General features: G+C 51.6%; 10 protein-coding genes across 10 annotated transcripts; 5 read left to right on the forward strand and 5 right to left on the reverse strand.

The window, feature by feature from the left end:
• Positions 1-797: 797 nt before the first annotated feature.
• COCVIDRAFT_36078 (hypothetical protein) lies at positions 798-4,661 on the reverse strand (the record flags this gene model as incomplete). Its single annotated transcript, XM_014703075.1, has 4 exons — positions 798-1,055; positions 1,112-2,915; positions 3,180-4,174; positions 4,230-4,661. 4 exons carry the CDS (start codon positions 4,659-4,661, stop codon positions 798-800), a joined length of 3,489 nt encoding a protein of 1,162 aa, XP_014558561.1.
• Positions 4,662-4,836: 175 nt separating this feature from the next.
• On the forward strand, positions 4,837-6,195 carry COCVIDRAFT_36079 (hypothetical protein; the record flags this gene model as incomplete). The annotated part of the gene is made up of 1 exon (XM_014703076.1): positions 4,837-6,195. One exon carries the CDS (start codon positions 4,837-4,839, stop codon positions 6,193-6,195), a length of 1,359 nt encoding a protein of 452 aa, XP_014558562.1.
• Positions 6,196-6,516: 321 nt separating this feature from the next.
• Positions 6,517-7,668, reverse strand: COCVIDRAFT_93996 (hypothetical protein; the record flags this gene model as incomplete). Its single annotated transcript, XM_014703077.1, has 1 exon — positions 6,517-7,668. The coding sequence occupies one exon, from the start codon at positions 7,666-7,668 to the stop codon at positions 6,517-6,519; it is 1,152 nt and encodes a 383-aa protein (XP_014558563.1).
• A 790-nt stretch (positions 7,669-8,458) lies between these two features.
• Positions 8,459-10,201, forward strand: COCVIDRAFT_14350 (hypothetical protein; the record flags this gene model as incomplete). Its single annotated transcript, XM_014703015.1, has 4 exons — positions 8,459-8,477; positions 8,529-9,026; positions 9,094-9,130; positions 9,211-10,201. The coding sequence occupies 4 exons, from the start codon at positions 8,459-8,461 to the stop codon at positions 10,199-10,201; spliced, it is 1,545 nt and encodes a 514-aa protein (XP_014558501.1).
• A 1,996-nt stretch (positions 10,202-12,197) lies between these two features.
• On the forward strand, positions 12,198-14,261 carry COCVIDRAFT_24973 (hypothetical protein; the record flags this gene model as incomplete). The annotated part of the gene is made up of 6 exons (XM_014703032.1): positions 12,198-12,252; positions 12,303-12,308; positions 12,367-12,513; positions 12,564-13,051; positions 13,104-13,241; positions 13,332-14,261. The coding sequence occupies 6 exons, from the start codon at positions 12,198-12,200 to the stop codon at positions 14,259-14,261; spliced, it is 1,764 nt and encodes a 587-aa protein (XP_014558518.1).
• Positions 14,262-14,784: 523 nt separating this feature from the next.
• On the forward strand, positions 14,785-15,156 carry COCVIDRAFT_14352 (hypothetical protein; the record flags this gene model as incomplete). The annotated part of the gene is made up of 1 exon (XM_014703016.1): positions 14,785-15,156. One exon carries the CDS (start codon positions 14,785-14,787, stop codon positions 15,154-15,156), a length of 372 nt encoding a protein of 123 aa, XP_014558502.1.
• A 514-nt stretch (positions 15,157-15,670) lies between these two features.
• On the reverse strand, positions 15,671-16,650 carry COCVIDRAFT_14353 (hypothetical protein; the record flags this gene model as incomplete). Its single annotated transcript, XM_014703017.1, has 2 exons — positions 15,671-15,891; positions 16,179-16,650. 2 exons carry the CDS (start codon positions 16,648-16,650, stop codon positions 15,671-15,673), a joined length of 693 nt encoding a protein of 230 aa, XP_014558503.1.
• A 1,916-nt stretch (positions 16,651-18,566) lies between these two features.
• COCVIDRAFT_36084 (hypothetical protein) lies at positions 18,567-20,815 on the reverse strand (the record flags this gene model as incomplete). The annotated part of the gene is made up of 3 exons (XM_014703078.1): positions 18,567-18,836; positions 18,892-20,468; positions 20,800-20,815. The coding sequence occupies 3 exons, from the start codon at positions 20,813-20,815 to the stop codon at positions 18,567-18,569; spliced, it is 1,863 nt and encodes a 620-aa protein (XP_014558564.1).
• Positions 20,816-21,828: 1,013 nt separating this feature from the next.
• COCVIDRAFT_94150 (hypothetical protein) lies at positions 21,829-23,868 on the forward strand (the record flags this gene model as incomplete). Its single annotated transcript, XM_014703079.1, has 2 exons — positions 21,829-22,213; positions 22,448-23,868. The coding sequence occupies 2 exons, from the start codon at positions 21,829-21,831 to the stop codon at positions 23,866-23,868; spliced, it is 1,806 nt and encodes a 601-aa protein (XP_014558565.1).
• A 1,273-nt stretch (positions 23,869-25,141) lies between these two features.
• COCVIDRAFT_14356 (hypothetical protein) lies at positions 25,142-26,367 on the reverse strand (the record flags this gene model as incomplete). The annotated part of the gene is made up of 2 exons (XM_014703018.1): positions 25,142-26,278; positions 26,362-26,367. The coding sequence occupies 2 exons, from the start codon at positions 26,365-26,367 to the stop codon at positions 25,142-25,144; spliced, it is 1,143 nt and encodes a 380-aa protein (XP_014558504.1).
• Between the last annotated feature and the right edge of the window lie 13 nt (positions 26,368-26,380).

A 26,380-nucleotide genomic window follows, 5' to 3' on the forward strand; every position in this document is an offset into this window, starting at 1 on the left:
GTATGGCGGTGCCAAGCCAGGCTTGGGATATCGATAGCGTCACGTGAGCCCACTTGGAAATCAAAGTACGCGAACACATAATATGTACGAATATAACACATCATTCCTGGTTTTTATGGCACATACGACCATAGGCGAAGTATCGAATTGGGTCCCGTTCGCTCCCCAGACATTAAACCTTCGACCGGCGGACTAGTAGTCAGGTGGGTGACCACTGGCGAATCCCCGCTGTTGTATGTTTTTGCAAGTTTTTTTTTGTTTCATCTGTGTACGTCACTTGGGCAGGATCGTGATATAAGAATATATTTAACGATTAGGAAATGTACTGGATATTATCTTTCAGGGACTTCTACACATCGCATGTATGGCCTTGCAGAAAGTTGACGTCATGTGCAGCGCTCTGTAAAACTTGTATTTTGCTCCCTTACTAGTTCTTCTACTTACATCCCAGAATCAGTTTGTTTTCAAGTACCTTGTCCGTCAAGGCAGTCACTACAGACACTATTTGGGATTTATCAAAAGTAGGGATATACCAAGGATGATATTGAGCAATTCATGGACCGTAGTAAATAACAGAAAATAGAAACCCCTCAATCCATCCAAGGCACAACCACCTCCACATGATTGTATCACTATCCTGATGTGCCCTGAACATTTTACTGAGTAAGGAATTGACCTAACATTAATAGCCCCACTCTGAAAAAAAAGAATAAAGCAACCCTCATAACACCCCCAGACATGGACGTCATTCACTTCCCCCTCTCTCGCTCCCCGCATCTCCCCTCCGATCCATCAGCCTAAAAATCCGTCTTCCCACCCATAACCTTAGCCGCATTGACCGCATTCATCTTGGCCGCCCAGCCCTGTGCAGGCACAATCTTGCGCACAGTCCTGACTTCATCCGAGGCATAACCTGGAATACGAATATTGTAGTTACGCTCGAGAATGACCTGAATATCGCGAATGTCTAGCTGGGGAGAATCGCGGAGTTTGGAGAGCTTGCAGGCATTGCTTATGACGTTATCAACAAAGTCGTCTGCAAGCTGGAGGACGGCCTAAAAAGAATGTTAGTCACGAGGTCAGTGGTTTTTGGATAAGTGAAAAACTTTACCTCTTCGACTTCAGGTGTGAGGGCTTCTTCTGAGCCACCCGTAACTTGGCGGACGAGCTCGTCTAGCTTACGCTTGCTGAGAACTCGGTCGCCGTCGCCTTCGAGCTGGAAGGGCGGTGGTCGCGGGATAACGGGCTGACCCATTGGTCCTGGCGCACCGTTGGTAGGGCCACTCATGGTTGGCCGCGCTTGACCCATGTGGACAGCTTGTGGTGAGGTTACGTTCAGGTGTCGAGGGATCGGCATCTTGGGGTTGTTCAGTTGCTCGCGCTCGCGACTGCCAAAGTTGCCACCTTGTCCACCTTGCTGCATGGGCGTGTTTGTGCGCTGGGGGTCAGTGTAGGATCGGTTCGCAGCACTAACGGCAGCCTGGTGAGAGAGGGGAACTGGCGGACCGGTTCCGGTTGCAGACTGTGGGTGCGGTGAATTGCTCTGCTGGTGTGCGTTGGCTTGCATGGGGTTGATCTGAGGTCGCTGCTGTTGGTGAAAGTTTTGTTGCTGCTGTTGCGCGAATTGCGGCATTTGATTTGGCGGCATTGTTTGCGAGTGAGGCACTGGTGGCCGAGGCTGCTGTTGCTGCTGTTGCTGCTGCTGCTGAGGAAGTGAAGGTGGCATTTGCTGGTTGAGTTGCTGTTGCTGTTGCGGTGGTTGTTGCTGGTTCCCTTGGTTTCCCTGGATGTTGTATTGTTGTTGGGGCTGGGATTGCTGAGGTTGTGGCTGTTGCTGCGTTTGCTGCTGCGGTTGCGGTTGCGGCTGCTGTGGCTGTCCACCCTCAACCTTGATCTGAGGCTCCTCTTTCACCTGAGGTTGCGCAGAGACATTAGGTTGCGATGGTTGTCGTTGAGGCGGCTGGGGTTGAGATTGTTGTTGCGACTGCTGCTGCTGTTGCGGTGGCGGCGGTGATTGTGCTGAGTTCTGGCCTTGGGTCTGCGCCTGTGCCTGGCCCTGTGAATTCTGCTCGCGCTCTTCCTTCCACTGCTTCTGCAAAGCTCGAAACTTGTCGATTTGCGCCCTCATATTGGTATGCTCCTTCTCAATCTTGCCCTTCAAGACGAGTAGATCTTGTGGCAAATCTTGTCCGTTGCTTTGTCGTTCGCTCAGTTGTTGCATGAGTTTCTTTCTACTCTCGTTCAAAGAAGCCTGCTTCGCTAGCATGTTCAAGTAACCCGTCCGATATTCTTTCAGCTTGACCTCATACTCGGGCGTGCCCGGCGAAGGTCCGGTCAACGGCCCCTGCATAGGGAATTCGTGGACGTGCTTTACTATAGCAGGATCCACCTGACCGCGACCTTGGTTTTGGCCTTGGTTTGATTGCTGTTGGCCGACTGCCCCCGCGGTGTTTTCGGCGCGAGCCTGGCCGCCTTCTTGCTTAACGGGGTTCTGGTTCTGCTGGCCAGCGGCATTAGCCTGGCTTGCTTGTCCCTGGTTCTGGTTTCCCTGCTGTTGCTGTTGCTGTGCCTTCATCTTGGCCCTGTATTGGCGCTCGCGTGTAATGAACTTCTGTGACCATTCTGTCAACTTCTGGCGAGCATTGGTATTTTCCTGGCTCCCCTGCTGGTGCGTGTTGCAGATGTTCCAGAAATTCTGCATGATCAGGCGATACTTTTGCTTCTCGTCTTCAGGAAGACATTGCAGCTTGAGTATGTCGTCAGGGCGTAGCAGCTGTTGCTGCTGGCCGCTGTTGGGCTGCTGCTGCTGCTGGGGCTGGGGCTGCGATTCGCTCATCGTGAGGGCTGCGGACTCCCGAACCGCGCGATCAAGGCCGTCTGGGCAGTGTACGAGATTCCGTGGGGGATAGATATGACTGTTAGAATCGCGTATTTGTTGCGATTAGACGGGTGCGCGCGCGGAGAGATGGGGGTTTACGTCTGAATTATGGTGGCCGGAAGGATGAGGTTTGGAGTTGTGGTTGATCGAGGAGCCAAGCCAGCACCCAACCGTCGCGCGTTCCTTCAACAGCACGTGCACGCGTCATTCTCGACTATCGAAACAGAGACACAGCAGGACTGCGATGACGATAATAGTATTAGATTACAATCCTATCTCAGATTATTATTGTTATTCCGACGCGTCTGACACCTGGCTATCCTCGGAGATGGTCTTCTTGGATCCTGCCTTCAACGCCCTTTCGCGGGCATTCCTAACCTCCCATTCAAATTCCTTGAGTGCCCTGAGCTCGCTACCAACAAACAACAGCCCCATCAATCCGTCAACGACGCCCACACTGAACCCTAGTGTGCTCAAAAGCATCAAAATAAAAGCAACATAGTTCTTTGGTGACCACCACACACCAATCAGGCACCCAATGGAGAAGGATAATTGGTAGAAAAAGTGCCCTATCCGCAGCTTGCGCTGCACTCGCTCTCTAGCCTCGTACTTCATGGTTGTAGCCAGGATCTCATCGTAAGTCTCGATGGGCAGGAACCGTTCGGGCAGGGCCGAAGGAGACAGCGGAGCAGCTGACAGAGCAGTCGGAGTCCTCGTCAGCGTCGCCTCCACAGAGAAATGGTCACTGAGAGAGCAGTGTAAGGTAGGATGGCGCATTGCCATGCCCACATTCGCTTCCTTCAGCTCCCACTCCGCTGTCTCTTCTTTTGTCTCTGGGTTCTGAAATCTTCCACTGCTGTAAAAGATATAATCTAGCCGCTTCGCATTGGGGTCTTCGACGGCAGGATCTATCTGCACGTTTTCGCCCTTAGCAAGACGTCTTTGTTGGGCCTTGTTCCACCTCCAGGAGTTGAATTCGCTATCACATGTTGCGCCATTGATAGTCATGTTGAACTCAGCAGATGGCATCGGTACGCATCGACGGCGTTCAACCTCGTCCCTTGCTGCGCCGATCGAAGAATCGGGATGGATTATACGCCATACATCGCGGACTGGCGAGTGCGTCTCGATTATACGGTGTGCGAGGGATAAAGGAATCATATTAAAGTCGCCCATGCCGATGACGAGGTGACCACGTTCGGCGGCTGCACGCATGAGCTTTGTGATCTCCCATGCTTGGGCTGTGCGGTGGCAGATGTAGGAGTCGTGGGGTTCGCTTTCGTAGGGGGCGTGGAGCTATTCATGTCAGCGTGTGCATTTCGAATACTCGTCAACAGTATTGAGAACATACATGTGTACAGAAGACTTCCGCGATATCTCCCCGGGAGGGTCCTATTTGTATCTTTGCACAAGCAACACCTTTACCAACGAACCAATCTCCACGGTAGAATGCAGCAGGCCGTCCATTGAGTGGATAGCGCACCATGTTGCTCTCGATGATGGGCCATCGAGACAAGATGACTAGCCCGCCACCGAAAATGCCACTGTGATAGAACTTGCCATATGGCAGTATGTGCTTTGTCTTGTCACGAATCGCACGGTAGTCTTCTTGAGTCCAACACTCTTGCAGGCCGACGATATCTGGCTGCGGACTTGCAGCGGCAATTTGAACACCGATTTCGGTAAGACGCTCATTGCGAAGTTTGGAGATGAACTTGAGGCCCCAGCAGTTGAGCGAGAGGATGCGCATATTTGTGGGTGATTGACCGGTCTCGGAAGCCATGGTGAATATGTATCACCTCGAGAATAGCGGAGTGTAAATGCAATGATGCAACTGGGGAAATAGTTCCTGAAATGTTGCAGGGGTGCTCCTCACCGCCCGCACGCTAACGCCCATATTGCCGATCCGTCGCGTTTTCCAGTCCGACACCAAACAACTGGCTCCTCTACATTCAGCAATGGACGGCACACCATCACCCTCACCCAAAAGACGACACCAGGATGAGGATGCCTATGACGATGAGCGACCGCGAAAACGCTCTCCCTCCCACACACCACACAATGCCTCACCAAGTTACAGGCTAGCAGAACGGCCTGCGCGCCGGTATAGCAGAGACAACAGCGATGATGAACAGCGGGAATACCGAGATAGAAGGCCTTCATACTCACGGTCAAGGTCACGCTCGCCACGCTCGAGCTCTTCGTCACCCAGTCGACAACGCACCTCTCCTGCACCACCACCAAAACCGACCTCCCTAAACTACTCTCCCACCCTGATTCTGCGCGGCCACAAGAAAGGCATCACCTGTGTCAAGTTTTCTCCAGACGGCCGCTGGCTGGCCTCTGCGTCTGCAGATTGCACCATCAAGATCTGGGATGCCAAGACCGGCGCACTTGAACACACACTCGAAGGCCACCTCGCTGGTGTCAGCACAATATGCTGGTCACTGGATTCCAAGATCCTCGCAAGCGGCTCAGACGACAAGAGTATCCGACTATGGGATACAGCAACCGGCTTAGCACACCCCATTCCGTTCATCGGTCACCACAACTATATATACAGTATAGCGTTCAGTCCAAAGGGCAACATGCTTGTCTCTGGTTCCTACGACGAAGCAGTATACCTTTGGGATGTGCGCGCCGCCCGAGTTATGCGCTCCCTTCCCGCACACAGCGACCCGGTCGGCGGTGTCGATTTCGTTCGCGACGGCACGCTCATCGTTTCGTGCTCACACGACGGCCTCATCCGTGTCTGGGACACGGCAACCGGTCAGTGTCTCCGCACCCTCGTCCATGAAGACAATGCACCTGTGTCGTCAGTCATATTTTCACCCAACGGAAAGTACATCCTAGCCTGGACACTGGATTCCTGTATCCGGCTTTGGAACTATATTGAAGGGAAAGGCAAGTGTGTAAAGACGTACCAAGGACACACAAACAAGAAGTACTCGCTTTTGGGGACTTTTGGCACATACGGCGATCGTGAAGCTGGCCAGGAATATGCTTTTATAGCATCTGGCAGTGAAGACAATAGTGTCGTCCTTTGGGACGTGAGTAGCAAAAACATACTTCAACGACTTGAAGGCCATTCCGACGCCGTATTGAGCGTTCACACGCATCCGACCGAAAAATTGATTGTTAGTGCGGGGCTAGATCGTACTGTGAGGTTATGGAGACCGAGAGAAGGGGGAGACGATAAAGAAGAAGGAAAGACGAATGGGCATGAGGAGACAATCGTCGAGAACGGGATCAAACAGGAGGAAAGTAACGGATACGGGCATGATCCTTTGCCTCCGAATCCTTTTGCTGAGACATGAGCGTTAGCTATTTTTCCCAAACATGAAGAACGAAAAGCAGAGAGAGAAAAGAATCAGAGATAATGAAGTAGATAGTTTTAGATACCCCATACTATTGCTCAAATTCCGAGTAGGTAAATTTGCCCATCCTTTTTCTCTACGTTATGTGAGGCAACGTATCGCCCCAAACTACACATCAACACCCAAATCGTGCCTTTTTTTCATCCGCATAAAAAAAAGAGCCTCCAGCCAGAACGCCATTGTGCTTGATGAAAGTATCCCAAAACGCCATGCAATGCCACGTCTTGCTTCTCTCACAAGTTCACACCCAGTCTTGCCTTTTTAGCTGAAATGTATACCCTCTTGATTAAACGCATACAACAGCTTCAAGAAATCAGCCTCATCACACAACCGCGCTCGCTTATCAGCAAGCTGCGTTTCATCCTCAAGCACCTTCCTAACCTTCTCCCGCACAAGCTCTGCGAGCCTACCCTTGCGCTTACGATTCGCCCCGTTCTTGCTCTTCTTGCTTTCAGCCTGGAGTTGCTTGAAGAAATCAGGGAGCTCATCGTCTGGCTCGTCGGGATCGGAGAAACCCTTGAACTCGTCGTCGACATCCATGGTTTCGGCCTCTTCTGCTGCGGCGATTTCACTAGGATCGAGCGGGGTATCGTCGACGGGGATGTCGTTTTGTGCGCAGTAGAGACGATAATTACTAGCGAGGAGTTCGAGGACAGCTGCTGTGCCCATAAAACTAGCGCGCAAGGTCCTGTTCTTTCGGACGAAGCAGATTCGCAACAGACCGTCCCACTCCTCGTATGCAATTTGCGGGCGGGGGTTCTTGGGCTCGATGCGCACAACGTTGCTTTCGACTTGGGGAGGAGGATTGAAGTTGTTGCGTCCGACTTTCATGACATGAGAGACTCTAGACCACATTTGAACGTTGACGGAGAGGCGCGAGTAGAGTTTTTCGCCAGGTCGCGCGAATAGGCGCATGGCGAATTCGCGCTGGAACATAAGTACACAGCAACGTGGAGGGTGTTGCAGTGCGAGCAGTTTGAAGACCAGGGGAGAACTGATTTGGTACGGTGTGTTACTGATGCAGACGTCGAATCGTGGGAGTTCGGCCTTGATCACATCGCCCAGCCGTATTGTCAGTCTCTTTTCCTCTGGCGAGCCTTGTACTCGCTTTGTCAATTCTGCTGCCATTCGCGGATCCATTTCTACGGCTGTAACTTGCTTCACCGCCTTAAGTATCAGAACTGTCAGGTTACCGGTACCAGGTCCGACTTCCAGGACGTGATCGCTTTGTTTGAGGTGCGCTTTTTGGACAATAGCTGTTGCGACACCAGGGTTTTTGAGGATATGCTGGCCGAGGTCCTTGTCCATCTTGAAGATCGAATGCGCCGCTGCCGCCTTGGCTGATGTCGGTTTCGAGTAGGGCGAAGAATTGTTGTCAGCACCTTTGCTGCGCTTTTGCTTTGCTTTCGGCATCTTGAGTGGTTGTGGGTATGTTCTGGAGCGTCGTCGGCGGGGTTTATGTCGGTCGTAATGAGTCGATTTCTATTGCAGAAATATACGCGAAACAATTTTTCTGGTCTACCAGGTGTCTCTAGTGGACGTGAGGATGTGACGCCGCTGGTGAGGAGTTGGTGTCGGCTGTCGGATGTGGGGATAATTTTTTGGGTGTTGCGGACTTAACGCGGGGTTAAGCAGCACATGTGAGCCCGCGTTCCTACTGAACGCGTCCCTTGTTAATGACGTCTGCTGCACCTTTCCTTCTACAGTTGCATCAAATCTTCACGTCCTTCATTACTTCTATATGAGGGTAGACCGTTTGAAAATAAATATTCCTACTTCACACCCACTCCACTGTCGCTCTTTTACAGTCATTGTACACGCTCGCTCTCTCCTACACCTCCCGTTGTTGAAGCCGCGCCCCTACTTAACTTTTCCGGACACAAACAGCAATTGCTCGCTCCAGATTCCGTTTCTACACGAAAAACCACGTGTAGCTACTTTTGATAAGGCAAAGCCCGCTTCAAAACGCTCAGGCCGAACATCACCCAGAAATTGGTCCGCAAATGCTTTCAGGGGCCCGTTGAGCTGTTTACCTTATCGCCACCGCTTTCACTCATTACCATTCGTTCCTTTTACTCAAGTCGCCGGTCTTCCGCCTCATAGTCTTGTATATTCCCTGAGTCCTTTCTCTACTGTATCGACAGCCTTGGTTGGTTCACAAGCTCCCACTACAATTAGCAATAATCTTCAAACATCACACGCCATGGCTAAACCACTCGAAGGTACTACTTCCGGCTCCTCGCTCTCATTCATTTCTAACTAAGTGAACATAGTGACCGAATCTGTGACTGTCGTTCAGTCCACACAAAATGGCAGGAAGAGAAAGGCAGAGACAACTTCGCGTACAAAAAGGACCACAGCCCAATACACTGAAGTAGAGGAGGTTGCTGCAGTTGCCTCCAATTCACCTCGAACCAGCAAGCGTGCAACGAAGAAGGTGAAATATGAGCAGGAAACTGACAACGAGATGGTCGACCAACAAAGTGACAACGGCGAAGGCAGGCCCAAGCAAGCCTTGAAACGAACCAAGAAGGTGGCTGCTCAAGGGCCCGTTACAGATGCCAAGCTCAATGACGACAGGACCGTTGAAGACAACAAAATCAGCAAGAAGAACGTCAAATCTACGAAAAAGAAGGCTGAAGACGTCAATGAAGAGAAGCCTAAAAAGGTCACCAAATCCAAGGCCAAGCCAGCGAAGATTCTACCACCCATTGCAGAGCGTACCAAGGATATCAAGCTGCGAGTTGGCGCCCACGTGAGCATTGCTGGAGGTTAGTTATGACCATTCCTTTAGCTTCAATTAGAATGCAGGCTGATATGGATCGAATTCACTTTTAGGCGTACACAACGCTATCATCAACGTCGTACACATTGGGTAAGTGATTTTTCTTTGGTACTTCAGACGTGATATCTTATGGAGGCCCTACGGTGTATGACTAGAACTAACCTTTCTAGTGGTAACGCCTTTGCTATGTTCATGAAGAATCAACGCAAGTGGGAAACGGTCGATATGGACCCAGAGCATGCACAATTCTTCGTCCAGTGGTGCAAGGACCATAGCATAGACGCCGCAGAGTGCTGCTTGCCTCATGGCTCATACCTGGTCAACCTCGCGCATCCGGATCCTACACGCAAGAAACAGGCCTATGACTCTTTTCTCAATGACTTGACGCGTTGCCATAGGCTCGGCATTCGGTATTACAACTTTCATCCAGGCAATGCTAACGCGACCACCCACGAGGAAGGAATCCGGATCATTGCCGAGAATCTCAACAAGGCCCATGCAGACCCGAAGACTGGCAAAGTTGTTACTGTTCTTGAGACCATGGCAACCCTTGGCAATACCATTGGTGGCACCTTTTCTGACCTCGCAGCCATCATCAAGCTTATCGAAGACAAAAGTCGTGTAGGTGTTTGCTTAGACACCTGCCACGTTTTCGCCGCCGGTTATGACCTCCGCACCCCCGAAGCATATGCTGAAACGATGAAGAAGTTTGACGAGGAGATCGGTTTGGAGTATCTCAAGGCCTTCCATATCAACGACAGTAAGGCTCCTTTGTCAAGCCACCGTGACCTTCATGCCCGCATCGGCACTGGCTATCTCGGGCTCGAATCCTTCCATAACCTCATGAACGATGAGCGCTTTCATGGTCTTCCCATGGTTCTCGAGACACCCATCGACGTGACTGACAAGAATGGAAAGAAGGTCGAGGACAAGGGTGTTTGGGCCCGGGAGATCAAGATGTTGGAAAGTCTTGTTGGCATGGATGTCGAATCTGAGGAATTCAAGACACTGAGTGCACGTCTTCAAGATGAAGGCGCGGGTGAACGTGAGCGTGTTGGTGACCAAGTGCAAAGAAAGACGATCAAAGATGCGAAACCTAAGAGCAAGAAGGCGGCTAAGAAGAAGGTCGAGAGCGAAGAGGAGGATGACATGGAAGAATAAGCACCAAAGCATCTGGGGGCTGCTTACCACCGCCACCGACGAGATGGATGACGCATGTGGGGGTATTTGGCCGCAGTGAAAGGCTCGGTTCGGGTATATGTTTCTCGCTAGTCTTTTGACTGAGGCTTGGACTAGCTAGTTTTGAAAGGGGCGTGTTCGGTGCATGGGTCTCATAGGGCGTGGACAATTTTATATCTGAAGATACCCTGGGTTGGCATGTTAGAAGCGTCGATTCAGTCATGGTATGCTTTGTCAGAATCTACACAGCTTAATGAGCACAGAAAATACGCTAGGTAATACAGAGAGAAAGAGTGGGTATACTGCCATTAGGAAGAGGCCTGTGTGTGGATCATACAAGTCATGTTTGTAATATGCTCGACCCCCTGCCTTAAGTAAATTAAATCTGCAACTACTGGATGATAGTTATTGGTGGGCCATTTGCAGGAGGGTCAGCAAGCTTATCCCTTGGGCGCTAATGCTGCGGCGAGGCCCTGGGGGAGTAGAATCGGCAGTGACCAGAAGTGAGACGGCGATATTAGTTCCTAGCTGAAATATGGTTGAAATGCAACCATTGCATACAATAGCGTCTGTCTGTCACAATCGGGCCTTTGAAGCGTATACCACTGATATGGCTGGGTGTTGAAGTGCATGCTACAGGAGTAGGGCTGTGTGCGCGCCGGGAATAAGGAGGTTTGTAACGGCGACCGCGAAGGCGACTAGACATTGCCACGATCCTCCCGCGGATAGTACGGTAGGCAGACTTTCCGGACCACGAGCGCGGTTAAAGCGTTGGAGTAGCGATACGCCGTACGCAAAAGCAAGTAACAACCGAGGTGTGTAGTATAAGGCGGTGGAGGAGGAGGAGGAGGTTAGTTAGATGTGCCTACCTATAGCTACTACGACTGGACTTCGCCTCAGTGCACACCGATGGTCGACGACTGCTGGCAGACAACGCATAGAGGGCTGGTACCTGCCACTCAGTTGCAGAATTAGGCTGCAGATATCTTATCAGCCCTACAAGCGGCAGGAGGTGCCCCTCTTACATCATTTTGGTTGCGTGTGTGGCGGCCGGAATGCCCGTCGGTAAAGTAGCAGACGTTGGAAACGGTGGTGGCTTTGAACATATATCTCCGCGCGAATGGCATATGAGGCTCCTTTTGCCATACTAGTTGCCCATGTCCGCCTTGGGCGCGGGGGAGCAGCGGCGATCTTGTACGGTGTGGGAGTCACACGATGATGGCTTGCGGTCCATGGACATGGTATAGTGTGGGCTCTAGCAGCGGGGAAAGGGGATGGTAAGCAGACGGGGCGCCAGCGGAGAAGCCGAGCGGTCGGGAGTAGGCGTGTATGTGTGTACCAGCACTATCAGGGCTTCATCACGAGTTTGGGGAATGGCATAGGGTGTGCTGCGGTTGGTGTCTGGGGCATTTGGGCTTGGCTGTGGCTGTCGCTGCCCTTGCAGTCGGGCCTTCCGTCGTTCGCCCACACTCTGCTACACTGAACACAGGCCATCTGACCGGCTCACGCACCGTCTTCGGCCGTCTTTCTAGCCTCGTCGCAGTCACGACACTACCCGAGACCACTCTCAGTCCCCCCAACGTCATATCCAGCCCGGCCAATCAATCGCGCCTCAGTCGTATACGCGTCAGGCCTAGCCCCCTTGGGCTTCATGCTGCGAACACGTGAGTCGGCAAGCTTCATCTTCCACCAAACGCCCACCGCCAGTCCGGGATGTGAAAACCCAGCCCTGTTGCACTAAGCCCTGCCCGCAGCCACAATGTGGAAGCTTGTCCAAGAAGCGTAGTGGGTACGGACATCCCGCATACTTCATACACAGCATCATCCAACCACCAAATGGCTATTCATGTGCGTCGACCGCGAATGCTTTGAATTCACTTTCTCATGTCTCTATTAATTCCACGGCTCCATCCCACCACCCATCGGATTACTGACCCGACGTGTTCCCAGTCCTCGACAGGTGCGCCAGCTGCAAAGTATGGTCGGCGTCCCCAAAAGCACGGGGTGCCTCATCTGCCGGAAAAGGAAAATTAGTAAGTCGCCGGATCTCTCCTCCGCGCGGGCTTCTTCTGACTATTGCTAGAGTGCGGTAAGGCTAGCTCCATGGCTTGGGCCCGACTCGAGCACCCTAGCTAATGATGAACAAGATGAGACCTGGCCAGCTTGCGTAAACTGCCAAAAGAACAGCAAGTCGTGCCCAGGTCCCCCATCTCGACACACCTTCAGAGACCTCGGTCCAAGGTTTAACGCAAACTCTACAAAGTTCGCTGGCGATGAACCCAGCGCACCGCCAGGTATGCTATACTAATCGAAACCAAAGCCACATATTCACAAAATCCCATAGATCAAGGGCACAACCGCTTGACGCAATTGAACGAAAAGTTCGCCGAAAATGGCTCAGTGACCCACAAGTTCAGGATTTCGCAAGGCGGTTCCACGCCTCGAAAAAGGTCCACGCGCTCAATCTCAGCGGGGTTCAGCCCGCCCAAGTCACCCTTCCCGAGACACCCATCGCCATCACAAGATCAGCAGCTCGCGCATGCCTTGATCGCAGCTACGAGAACCGGGAGTGCTGGACATCGAATGTCCGTCTTTGGATCCTTCATCCAAGAAGTCCCTGCTAGAATTGGACATAATCCTGCGCTTGACGCTGCTGTTACTGTACTCGTCAATGTCCACACATCGTTGGTCTACAAGAAGGCAGCGAATGAGATTGTTTCTCCTGAACTCTATATTCGGGCCATCAAGACGTTGCAAACATGCCTTGAGCATCCACAGCTCGGTTTGTCACCCGAGACACTCTGCGCATCAGTACTCTTGGGTTTGGTTGAGGTAAGATCTGCTTGGCCAGATTTTATCTTCATAACCATACTTACACCACCAGGCGTTCGCAGGACCCAGGACGGGGAATCGATATTTAACTCATGTAGGCGGCGCTGGGCGATTGATGGAACTGCAAGGTCCCGGAAGATATCATGACAGGTTTACAAAGGAGATGCTACGCTTCAACCGAGGCGGAATTGTATGTCGACCTCCATAATCCACGGAAAGAGCCACTTTATCCCATAGCTGCGACCGAGACACATACTGTTCTCAGCTGACATGTGGACAGATTATTACTTGCATGTACGAACGTAAACCGTGTTTTCTTGCCTCACCTGGCTGGCGAGAGATAGCTTTTGACAAGACGGGGCTTGGATTCGATGATTGCTTGAACACCGATTTGATGCAGTATATGGCAGAGTTGCCAGGTATCTTCAACGAGCTGAAAGAGCTAGGTGATCAGCGTGTCTTTCAACTTTCACGCACCTCGGGCCTCACTTTTGACTCGAGTGGTCAATCACAAAAGTCTTCGTCTGAGACTCCTCCGTCACTTGACTTTTCCTCAGGATCCTTTGATGACATGGAATTTCTGGACGAATTACAGCCCATCGATGCGTCCTATCCGGTCGATCCAAACTCGTATGCCTGTCCATACGATCCTGTACGTGCTGCCTTACTACAAAAGGTACGCAACCTTAAGGATGCCCTTCGTACTCTGGGCGAGCACATGGATGCGAAACTCAGAAACGGGACCGTTGCATCCGAGAAAGAACCCAGCGAAAGGGACAGCCCTGTGCGCACAATATATCACTTCAACCATTGGCGGGACATGACTGCATACAACTGCTTCTGGTCCGTCGTTATCCTGACGAACAAGATTCTAATGCGACTCCTGTCCCCCTTCGATCGAAGCGTATACGAGATGCAATTTGAATGCCAGTACATTGCTCTCGAAATCTGCAGGACATGGGAAGATGCCTGGGCTAGTAGGCCAATAGGCGCGTTCCACACGGGCCTTAGTTTTGTTGTTGCATATGAGTTTTGTGCTCAGGATGTTAAAGAGTGGATAGTCAGAGGGTTGAACTCTCTCCTTGACTATCAGCAGGTTGATGCATTTCGTTGGTCAGACGAAGTCATTACTCATATGTCTTCTAAACTTTCTGGAGAAGGGCCAGGTCTTGCTTTCTCCAATTTTAGGACCTCAGGAGAAGCGACTTGAAGGGCATGGCCTTGAAACACAAATGAAAAAGAAGCGACCAACACGTTCCGATCCGTTCGGGTGGCAGTCTGACTATGGAGATTGATGCCGAGCCGCGGCCGGTCGGAATTTGGCCTAGTGGATGCATGACAAAAACTTGGTCTCACTCACAATCTTACATGCAGACGTACTGCATATGGGTTTATCAGCCCTATGCGCATTTGGGGGCGGAATATAAATCACGTGGCTTTTGTGTAAATGGTTCGAGTGCTGACGAATCTGCTCTGTACCTAGACCGTCTCGGCACAGATAAGCCACAGCGGGTACGGTGCCGGACGGGTCAATGCCTGATGGCTCAACCCCCGGCCCGTAGAAGGCGTGAGAAGCGAGACTGGACCTTTCCTTTGGCGACGTAGTGAGATTTTGAACATACAAGAGAAGGGTCGGCAGAGTAATTCTCAACGCACTCAGACAAGGACATGGTAACATTATCTTGATATTTTCCAACGTCGTTCCCCAGAGGTAGTTGTGTGCTTGTATTAAGATGGATGGCACAGACTCATGGGGTCAGTTTCGTCCTGTTTTTAGTAAGCTCACTGTAGACTACTATGTAAGCCAATCTACCACAATACACTCTACACGGTACAACCTGATACCCCATAAATACCACTTTAACCACTCCGCACTTGTTACTCACTCACAATTCCTACTAAAAGCCTCATCATCCTCCGTCTCTCCCAAGGCCATCACACTCCAAAACCCCAACTCTGCTCGACCTTCGCACACGCAAATACCATCATACAGTACTAGCACCAGCTTCACTTTTTACTGCCCAGCGGCTCGGAAATGCATCTTCTATCTACATAACCTAGGGAACGGGACCCGGCTAGCCCACCACCAGGCGATCTTGTATTAAGCGCAGAAGATCAGGTAGAGTGAAGGAGTCACTGATTATAGTGGAATACGAGAGAATGCTGAGGGTAGGAATGCCACGTGTGCTTGGATTGTGAATGAAGATTGAGAACAGAAACACGGAGAAAAAGTCGAAACCCCAGATTTGGAAAGTAGTATGAATCGGTTTTTCTTCATCACGATCGTTTCTTTTGTCATTGCAGGGCCATACTATGCTTCTTGCATCGAAACGCCACATAACCGTTTGAAGCGTCCAAAAAAAAAGCACAGAGAAAAAAAGCCCGATCGCATTGACACGTTTTACTTTTTCCCCGGACCGCAAAACAGCACAGAGCAGCATCGCATTGACATCTTATTTCTTTTTTCAAACGAAGAACGACAGCGGCTTTGTTTCCAGAACCTAAAAAGCAACGTCCCAAACGCCAAAGCTGACAACAACACAACATCCCTTACCCCTCCCCGTTTCCATCCCCAAACTTCCCCCCTTCCAGCATAGACATCTCTACCCCTTCTCATACTCAAGTCGAGATACCACACCGTTTCTTACAATCCGCACTCCCGATAATAGCGCCGGTACCCACGGCAGGAATATTCTTGCCTACATCCGCCGCGTTGAAAGCATCGTTGCCGAAGCCCGCGCCGATGATATCTTGGGGTACAGACCACAAGCTCGGCAGAATATTCAGAGTACCACTGTCATCGCTGTTAAGCGATGAGATGAGGAGGGATGGCTCGCAACCTATATTCGGAGTATTAGTAAATCATTAATAAAACTAGTAATACCATGTCGTAGAATATGTAATGCCGTCTTTTTCCAAAACGGGAAGGGGGGGGGATGGATGAGTAAAATAACCCCCACAAGGCTTTTTACCCACAAAAGACTACTAACTGAGACGTTCCCGATTAGGAAGTACGTCGATGGCCTCTAGTACCAAATATAGCCAACATGACAGAAAATAGCCGGCCAGTCGATTGATAGGAAATGGGGGAAAAGAAGGGAAAATGAGAGAAAAAAACAAAACATACCATTATTCTGCATCATATGCAAACTCGCCTGCGGAAACACCGTCACCATCATCGGCAGCAACTCCACCTTCCTCACCCCGACCCCATTCTCCCCAATCATCCACGTCGTCGTATTCCCAGTGATAGCAGTGACGATATTCGTAGCCCGCGGATGTAAATGCGGGGGCAGCATACCGCACGGCGCCAACTTGAGCAATGCAACGCTCGATCCGAGACCGGTGACGGCAGGGAAAGTGGCGGCGTCGGCGTTGATGACGGCGCCGGTTGGGGAATCGTAGTTGGGGTGCTTTGTAAAGTCGTAGGTCCAGTCTGCGCTGTTGGGGAGCAGGGCGGCGCGGTCAAAGGATGTGGCTGCGGTGCGTAGGGCGGCGTTGAGTTCCGGGTGGAGAGTACGGGATTTGGGGGTTTGGGCGGTGGTGAGGGTTGTGAGGAGGGTGAGGGGGAGGAGAAGGAAGTTTGTGAGGAGAGTCATTGTGGAGATTTGAATAGAGGACTGGTCTTGGAGGATTGGAGAGGTGAGAGGTTGGGGGAAGGGGTAGTGGTGCGTTGATGATGATGATGTGTTGGAATGGGTGGGAGACACGCTCTTGATATAGATTACCATGAGAGGTGAAATCTTGCGGCTGTCCTGCGCTCAGGAAGCCGTATGTGTGTGTGTGTGTGTGTGGTGGATAAAAAAACGAGGCTATAAACCGGCCTTGCTAACTAGATGTAGAGCGAGATAAGCTCTAGGTGTTGATGTGCAAGGGAAAATGAGACCGAGCCGTGTGGTGCTGACGGTTTCGAAGCTAGTATCAACGGACTTGCAAGGTTGGGAGATTTGGTAAGCAATGTAAGGCTTATTTTCTGGATACTAGATTTGGTGGCTCAGGCATACGATGGAACTTTATATACTCAAGTAGACTAAAACGGTGCGTCAGCGATGCACGACGAGCCGTTAATAGTAAACGGAGACGACGAGAGACGAAATGTGTGTGCGAAGAAAACGATGGGCTGCTGACCGTTCAGTCTGCAACTCCTTGTCGTAGACTTTCAAGCCACTGTTACTCCTGCTGGTGGCGTCCGTTAGAGACCATCTGGTGGAATGTTTCCAGATATGGCCGTTCTGTTCTGATACGTATCGGTACTCATCCTATGGCATCCTCTTCCGGAAAGACAACCTGCTTACTATGTCACTGTTCCGTACGATTATTAAACTTTAAGCTTATTTTGATCATTCAATAAAAATGACTGATCGAGATCAGATTCCCGAATACTACAACCTTTGCCAGATCCATAGACACATGGGTACTTCTAATCTTGTCGCAAACCCGGCATGTGGATGCCTACTGACGATTGAGATTAGTTGCACCACGTCAATAGGCCGACAACCGGGTAGAGCAAGGTCTAGACAGAAGCAGCTGTAATAGGTGCTGTATTATGACCTGTCAGCCCTCTTGGTTTGCTCGAGTCTTGTACAAAGGCGTCTGTAACGCTGTGCGGTTGTAAGTGCGTGATTGAGATACCTCTGCCACTTACATTCGTTGCTACGTGCATTACTTCGCAGTCGGTAGCGGCCTGGTGTGATTGAATGATGCTTTTGAGCGCTACTTACGATATGAGCCTGATGTTGAGGATGACCGGGTCAGTGTAGGCCAAAATCTGACCCATAACCGTGGTTGTTTTGCAGTCCATTATGTGTCAAGCCACCAACAAGCGGTCAAGAAAGTTTACCATTTGACAGACGCCTTACAACGGCGCCTATGGAACACAGACTGCCGAGGGACGTCACAGTCATACTCAACGAGACAAAGTCACGTTGTAGATCCTAATGAGCAACACCGTTGTCCTTCAGTGAAACGGTTGGCCTAAAAGATTGCGCAATGCGTTGTGCAAGCATTGATACCAGTCAACTGCACGCAAATGAACGTGCAAAGAAATGCTTCACGTGGGCCAGGCCAATCGTACCGTGGTCGTGCTTGCATTGTTGCACAATTTTTGTGATCTTGTTCTACCTCCTACCTGTGCTTTTGCCCAACGACTCTTACTCAAGAGAAATTCACCTTTTGTTTCAAGCCTGGATGGATTAGTACAATCTGTGAAGCATGCACACCGGCTAACACTGTTGGAATGAATCGTGACACGGGAAACTGTCAGCCGTTAAACATCTAGATCGACGTCTCATATTGATAAACAGAGAGCGTTATAGACTAGATGAAGGTGTTAGATGCATATGGTGTGGCTTCCAAGTAGTCTGTGACATTCCAATCCGGTTTAGACACCCGGTGCCCCTCCCGAGCTTGATGACACCCCAACACGGTGTCTGCCATTCATTCCACTTGAATCTGTATCACGATCTCTTCGACAGTCTGAGCGATACATGTATGGCATACCAATGACGAATCTGCATCATTCACTCATACCAGCATTTTCATGGCCGGCGCTGTCTGTGCGCATGAGATAGGACATGATGCCCCAAACCCCTCTCATAGCTTCAGCGCGATCTTCAATGTTGAACAAGTCAAACCATCTTGTTCTCTGTAATTTTGGCGAGCACCAGTCAGATTCCGGTGGCGTCTCAACAGGGAGTCTGCCTTCAGTGATAAGCTCCAGATATGCAGGATGTATGCGAAGCCTTAACAAGCTAATGTGGTGGTTCAATGACGATACCATGAATACCTGGGGTGTCTGATTAGCGAATAGAGCCTTGTAAAGCTGTTGCACGAAACCCTACATCGTCCCACGCGATGCTCCTGTCTTTGCCAATCGCCTCGTATGTGACCTTTGGGTCCCAGAGCGGATTTCCGGGTCGCAGTGTCTTCCAGACTTCAGCTGGTGTTGGCCTCCGACGAGCTTTGGACCCGTCTCGATTTCTCTCAACAGGCTTTTCTTCTAGCTTGGAAATCGCCTCCTTTTCAAGGATCTCAGCAGCTCCAATAGCCTCACCAACTTCGCCCCCAGGGCCTCCGCCCCAGCGCTCTTTGGTCGTCCACCACTTGCCTTCACCCGCTCTTTGCTCACATTTGCCTTCTCTAGCTCTTTCCTGTGCAAGCAATAGCAGGCCCCCTAGCTCTCTTACAGCATCTAGAGTGGACTGGGCTTCTAGTCTTCCGGTTGCTCCAAAGTTGACATCGGCTCTGCACTGCATGCCTAGTACAGGACCTTCCAAGCAACCCTGTCTAGCCTTGACTCTGTCTTGAGGGCCACGCCAAGCTACAGAGCTCATACGGACTGGAAATCGAATGTGCTCGATTGTGAGCACAGGCGGACGCCGATGTGGAAAGAGTGTCACACCAAAAGCCCATGCAATAGGCTCTAGGAATGAGCGCACGCATTCAATCCGATACTGGTCAGGCATCCCAGCCCCATTGCCTATACGGTAGCCTCTATAGGTGCCTCGAGGAACATCGGCTGGCATACTCTCGGCCTTTTTGTTAGTGCCCCTTGGTGTTCCAAGCGGGTCAACGTTGTTTCGATGTATGCGTTCTGGATGTGCCGGTTCCTTCGACAGGTCTCTTCCAGAACCATTGTTACCTTGGACGTATATCGATTGCTTCTCACCTCTAGTGTCTCCTACCTTTGCCTTCTTTCGAGGCTCCTCTGTGCCAAGCGTGCAGGGCTCTGACTTGGGTGCAGATGCCTTCTCCGGGTTGGTTTCACCCGAGGCCTCTTGGGGATTGGTATCAGTGGACCCCGACAGGGGGTTGGGGGCTGTTCGTTCATCACTGTTTGCTCCTTGAGCTGGGGGCAAGTATTCGTCCAAAGATGTGTCCCAATAGTAGGCTAGGTTATCAAGTCCTTCCCAGAATTTCCGGAAATGAGCCAGTCGAAGTGGTGGTTGAGTTCCACACCCTTTGCGTGTAAGGGTAGAGAAGGCATCGGCGTTATTGAAGAACAATTCTCTTGAGCGGACAAAGAAGTCACGCTGCTCTGGTGGTTTTCTACCATTGCTCAGAAGTTTGGGAGGAGTGCCAGTATTTGAGGACGACTGCTGTTCTCCGGGGCTGTCAAACCAGGATCTGGGAGGCAAGAACGACTCTGCATTGTTTGACAGGGACGAAAGGAATGTTTCCAGGTCACTTTCTGGCTGAAACGTGACATTTAGCAAGGCCAAGGTCTCCTCAGTGACATCGGAGGGCTTCTTCAGTCGCAGAAAATGGTCCGTTATCCTGGCACCTGGCTGGGACCACGAAGCTGGTGGTGCTTGTGTTGACGGCTCGGGCGGGTGGAGAGCAGGAAACGTGACGGGTGTCGGTTTCGGTGGAGGGGACCTCTGTTTCTGCGTGTCATATTGCCCCGCCAGTAGGTTTCCTATGGAAGAAAGCCCTGTATCAGCGACTATACTGCACGTGCACTACATGTCTCAGACGAAACATGTGTGAAATGTCCAACAAACAGACGAGCGCGCGCAGCACAACTTGCAGCCTGGCATCCGAAGATGTTCAGAGCGAGTGGGAAACAAATTGGCGTATACACTGGGCTTCACAAAGTGCTTGGTGTTGTGTCGAGACGACGGGCAATGCTGTTGGGTGAGGGACGTGTGTTTAGGACATCATGCAAACGGGGCCTCGTCATGCGCCCACATGAAGGCCCCCCAACAAAACGGCAGGGAGGGAGAGGAACACAAATAGACGATACTTACCGCTGAAGGTGAACATGGTGGTGTGCTGGTGCAACTGGGCCTCGGCCGACCCTCGACTCAGGGAGGAGAAGGGCAAGGAGTTGGCAACGTCGAGCTGGAGTAGTGGCCGCGGATCCCTAAACCGGACGTGCGCATCCAGGGTACCAGCGTCTCCACATGTGCATGCCACAGACAATGGATGTTGACGAGCATGCAATGGTGATGCATACCAAGCCACCTCGAGGAGCAAAGGACCCCGGATCACGGCTTCTGACAGCTGCTATGCTTGTCGTGTCGTTGGCTTGGCTACCAGGTACCAGCAACACTCTGGTGGGCGCTACCTGGCCCCAAGACCGTTGATATGTGAAGGTCGTCCGATGCGCCTGACTCGGTTGGGCAGGTGCTGGCAGAGATGCTTGCAACCAGAACGGCGACTTGTCTGGAGTAGGTGTGCTATGCCATGGCCGATTGGGTTGAGCGTGCTGCCATGGTGGAGGAAGGGGGAGAGAGGGAGTCACGTGCTAGCAGTAGTGGAAGCACGGCTAGTCGACCCTCGACGACGCAGCGAGAGAGGGGCAAAGGCGCCTCTTTCTCTCTCTGCCCCTCTGCCTCTGCCTCTGCCTCTGCCCCTCAACCACAATTCTCATCGCCAGCTAACATGGCCATGGCCATTGCCATGGCCGCTATGACGGCTGCCAGCATCTCTCGTCAAGTGGCTAGTCTGTGTGCTGAGACGGCGAGGCTACCGCTGTTCAGGAACTGCGAGGCCTACGGCGCTTCAAGTCCTGTTCGAGGCGCGACATGAAGCCGCCCGCGTTTCAGACGGCTACAAGCGCACCATGGTATACCAACGGTTGACGAGTACCCAGCTGCTTTTCTAATTACTACACCGTTTTCTCTTTGTTCATTATTCGTCCACTACCACATACAGTGACATTCCCCATTTCCCGGGTTAACATGCGCAGAGCGTCCGCGGCGCCTAGTGTTTTTTTCTCTTAATCTCTTTCTTTGCGTCCTTTCCTGCGTGTCTTTCTATGACTTAACGCTCGAATGGCATCCCCACCAGAGTCGATTACGACCGTCAATGGAAGACGGTGTACGCGTTCTCGCGCCCGGGTCGCAGTCACAACTCCAACAACTCCAGCCACCGTTGTGACCTCTTCCCAAATCATAGCCTCCACTTCTACAACCCCTCAACCAGCGCCGCAGATACAGACGACGACTCCTCAGGCTCCTTCTCTCCCTCCATCTCCCCCTCCTCCACCATCATCATTATCACCATCATCGCAGCCGCCCCCACCACCGCCACCATCATCATTATCACCATTATCACCATCATCGCAGCCGCCCCCACCTCCGGAACAGGCACCACAGCAACCACCTACTAGTACCACCTCACCCACAGTGGATGCAGTAGCAGGAACATCGTCGACAGGTACGCTAAGTACAGTCCTTACATCATCCTCTGCGCGCGTAGTCCCGCTTGCTCTTCCGCCTCCAAACCCAGCTTCGGCTGCTCAGGAGCAACCGATAGAAGCCCTAGCTACGGTTGAAGTGCCCTTGCAAGCTCCTGTAGTAGCACCAGCTCCTACACAGGATTCACAAAAAAATCGTGATCCACCATCTGTCACTCCTGACTCCGTACCAACAAACTCTAACCCAACATCAGGAGTTGCTCCTCCATCACCCGTTGAAGTTTCGAGCGCACCGGCCAGTCCCACTGCGCTGCTTGCATCTGGCACTTCAATTTCTGTGAACACAAATCCAGCAGTTCCTGTCGAGTCTGACACAAGTCCACCGTCATCCATCACTGCAACAACCGTAGGCCAACCACGGGTGACAGGCTCCCCACTTGCAGGGTCTGCGGGCGAGTCTAATGAGGGGTCTGCTGGAATCATTGCACCAGGTCAGGGGTCCTCCAACAACGATGATAGTCCCTTGACTCTGGGTCCCAATGCGAACCTGGCTGGCATTTTGGGCGGTGTTTTTGGAGGTATTGCGGCGCTGGCTTTGATTATTGGGCTGCTCTTTCTCGTCCTGCGTAAGCGAAAGTCGAAGCCAAGGAGGTGGAATGAGAAGAGGCAAAGTGACTCAAGTTTGCTATCGAGGATCAGGACAATACCGACTGGACTAGGCGCATTCGTTGCAAGGCTGAAAGGAAGCCAAACTGGATCCACCCAAAACCCTTATCAACGACATGTTCCAAAGGCCAGCGCGGACTCGATATACTTAAGAGACTCTAACGGACGGATTCGATCAAACAGTGAGCCACAAGGTGCATACCCACACAGACGCGCAGGTTCCAGCGGCAGCATATCAAGCAAGAAGAGCGACAGGAACGTACTTCGCAAAAAGCCCAGCAGTATATCTGCCTATCGATTTCCTGATATCGCAGAGGATACAGGCACACCGAACCCATTCGCAGACCCACAGCAGATGCGTCCGCTTTTGATACTCAACCCCGATCCCAAGAGCACGCCCGCTACACCCCAAGTCCCCGCAGCTACTGCGGATCCTGAACCAAGAGATCCATTCACGTCCGTTTATGATCCACCACCAGTCGCGCCAACGCGGGAGAGAGGACCAGCTCAAACTCATCAACGCGCAATGAGCTCGATTTCGGGACAGAGCTCGCATACTACATGGTCTCTTTACCCCACAGCGAATCCGTTCAACGACCCACCTAATGTACCGCCGCTACCAAACCAGGCCGTATTGCCACAACACCACCGTCAACGGTCTTCCATGGCGTTGCCAAACTTCAATCCGACTGCGACTTTCGATGCGAACTCGACTTTCGCCACCCGTGATTCCGGCATGTTTTTCGGAGAGCCAGGACCGAGTAGACCTACAACCAACATGTTCACACCGGTTACGCCTGCTCGTCGAACGATTCGACAATCTGATCCATTCGATCTTGACCGACCTGAAGTCCTCGGGTTCGGCGGCCTCAGCAGGCAACCTACGCGAACCAAACGAAGGAGCAGCGTGAATAATTGGTACAGCACTGCTGGAAACGGTGCTTCCAATGCTCCGCCGTTGCCGACAGACAGCGCAAGACCCTCGTGGGGTCCGAATTCAGGGAGATGACGACACATATTAAGATTTCCAGTACAAAAAGATGACTTGTCACACTGCTATTAAGATACACGCCAGACGTAATACCTTATTAGCAGATACGCGCTCGATGATCACTTTCTTCTCAACCGATGGCAGGAAGTATTCCGCGGGTTCCATCACAACCTTCATTTCTGATTTGTTCATGTTTCCACCCACGATCATTGTCATCATGACGACCTGCATAGCGAGCATTTACCTGTAACATATACTGTCCCGATATCCTATATTTTTTGTAGCGCAAGAATACCCCCTATTACCCCCAGAATTGCAATCAAATATATCAATGTACGATACATGCAAGAACATACAAGCAAAAAGCCTGTTCCCTTTTCCCCTGCTTATCCCCCTTCTTACCGCGTATAATCATACGATGTTAGCGACAACTTGGCGAAAGCCGCCAAGGCATGGCCTCAATCTGAGGCAATGTGGTGAAACGCTAGACACGAGTTTTTGCGGCGCGGATTTGTCAGGCTGGATGCGGTTGATCTCCGCCCGTAGGGCTAGCGCTGCTTCATGTAGTAGGTGCTTGCATAGCATCGCTTTATGCCACACGAACAAGGCAGGTATGTCGTTAATGGGAAGATGTTTTGTGCAAAGTCTTGTTATCCTTGTGTGGCACACGTTGCACACACATACACACACGACCCAAGAGCCAAGATCCAAGGACCCCTTATGAGGTGTCACGACACGAGGCATCAAAGTTTATGCCTCAGACAATAGACCTTTTGGTGCTCAGGTACACACGAAAGAAGTTTTGAATAGCGATAAAAAATGGGGGTATTGAGGTATTGGGTATTTGCCTTAACTCTGCGCTGTGTGTGCTATGGAAGAGGGGGGTGGGTATCCTTATTGCATTACGCAATGCAACATTATATACAACCTAACTATTAATTTAAAGAGATAGAACAAAAGAAAAGGATAAAAGAAGGTTAGGTATCGTGATAAAATGAAACAAAGAAAAGAGATTAAAGCAAACAAATGAGATATGAGAAAGAGAAGAAAGAAAAGTCGTCGTAATTTCGTCGGCGGGTGTTTGGTATGATCGTCTCGCTCCCCTCTTTCCCCCTCCCGCACCCGCGCCCGCGCCCGCGCATCAAACCCCCCTCCCCCCAGAAACCCTAACCTTTACCAGCTTAAGCCTAGTAAAAAAATAATTGAGTCCCCTAAAGCATGAACTTTGCGCCCGTCTTTCAATGTGGCATTTCCCTTGATCTCCCTTTTTGAACGCCCAAAAGTCCCTCTCTCACATCCACTTCTCCGCATCCCCAAACGGCGGATACACGAGTCCCGCTCCCCCACTCTTCCGCCTTACCCACTTGCCTCTGGTCCCAGCGCCGACTCCCGCATTGCTATTGCTGCTGCCGACGGTGCTACTGATGCAATCCCAGTCCCAAGGGACCTGGCGGCCAAGCACCTGGTAGCCTGCTACTCTGCGGAGATTATTTCGGGGGCGCTGCCGCTGCGGCGCGTTGCTGGTGGCGGTGCTGGTGCGTAGGGCTATGCGGGTTGTTTCGCGGACGGTGCTGGGGCCGGGGTTGCGGGTGCGGGGGGAGGTGGGTTGTATGATTTGTGTGTGGTAGATTGGGTCGCGGGAGATGCTAGGGGGGATGAGGGGGGAGGTGTCTGCTGGGGTTGTTGAAGGGGGTGGTGAGGAAGAAGGGGAGCAAGAGGGTGGTGGAGGGTGTGTTGGTGCTGGTTCTGGTTCTGGAGGACATGCTGAAGGTGCTGGAGGGGGACATGGCGATGGAATTGATCGTTTTCGTCCTTGACCTCGTAGCTTGGGGTCCCAGGTCTCGGACATGTCGAGGCTGCCACGGTAGTGTTGGTGGCCTAGACCTAGGCTAACGCCGAGATGGTGCTCGCCGTGTATAGGGTGCATGTGTAGTGGATGGAGATGCGGGTGTCGGTGGTGATGCTGCAAGTGAGGATAGACATGTGCGTGAGTGAGTTTCTCGTCTACCTCGACGTCCACACTGGGTGCCTTGATACGCACGTTGGTCAAGCGTGGAGACGCCGGGTTACGATGTACGCGAACGATGTCCTCCACACATGAAGAATCCGAGGTAGGCTGGTAGCCTTTCTTTTTGCCTCTGGACGGGGTGAGGGTGACCCAACACATTGTTGCTGTAGTGACGGGGTGCAGTGATATCGACCCCGGAGTCGATCCGTGGGAGGGGGTGTAGACGTGCGGGTGGTGCGAGGCGGTGATATGCAGATTGTGAAAAAGCTGGAATATGTGATGACGGGGGACGAGAAGGGTGATGATATGGATAAGGCGTTGGATGGTGAGGACGGTGCATTCAGAAGACTTGGAAGAAGAATTGTCAACAATGAGGGAAGTACCTGGTTTACTTATTCTAAGACTGGCACACGACCCTTTCTGTACATATGATCATATCCACCTTCTCTCATCAACTCCTCTCTCTTGATTTGACGTCCCTCTTTCTGTGTGTATATACCTACTACCATGACTGTTGTGCCT

Source organism: Bipolaris victoriae (assembly GCF_000527765.1).
Source record: "Bipolaris victoriae FI3 unplaced genomic scaffold scaffold_25, whole genome shotgun sequence".
NCBI classification, from domain to species: domain Eukaryota; kingdom Fungi; phylum Ascomycota; class Dothideomycetes; order Pleosporales; family Pleosporaceae; genus Bipolaris; species Bipolaris victoriae.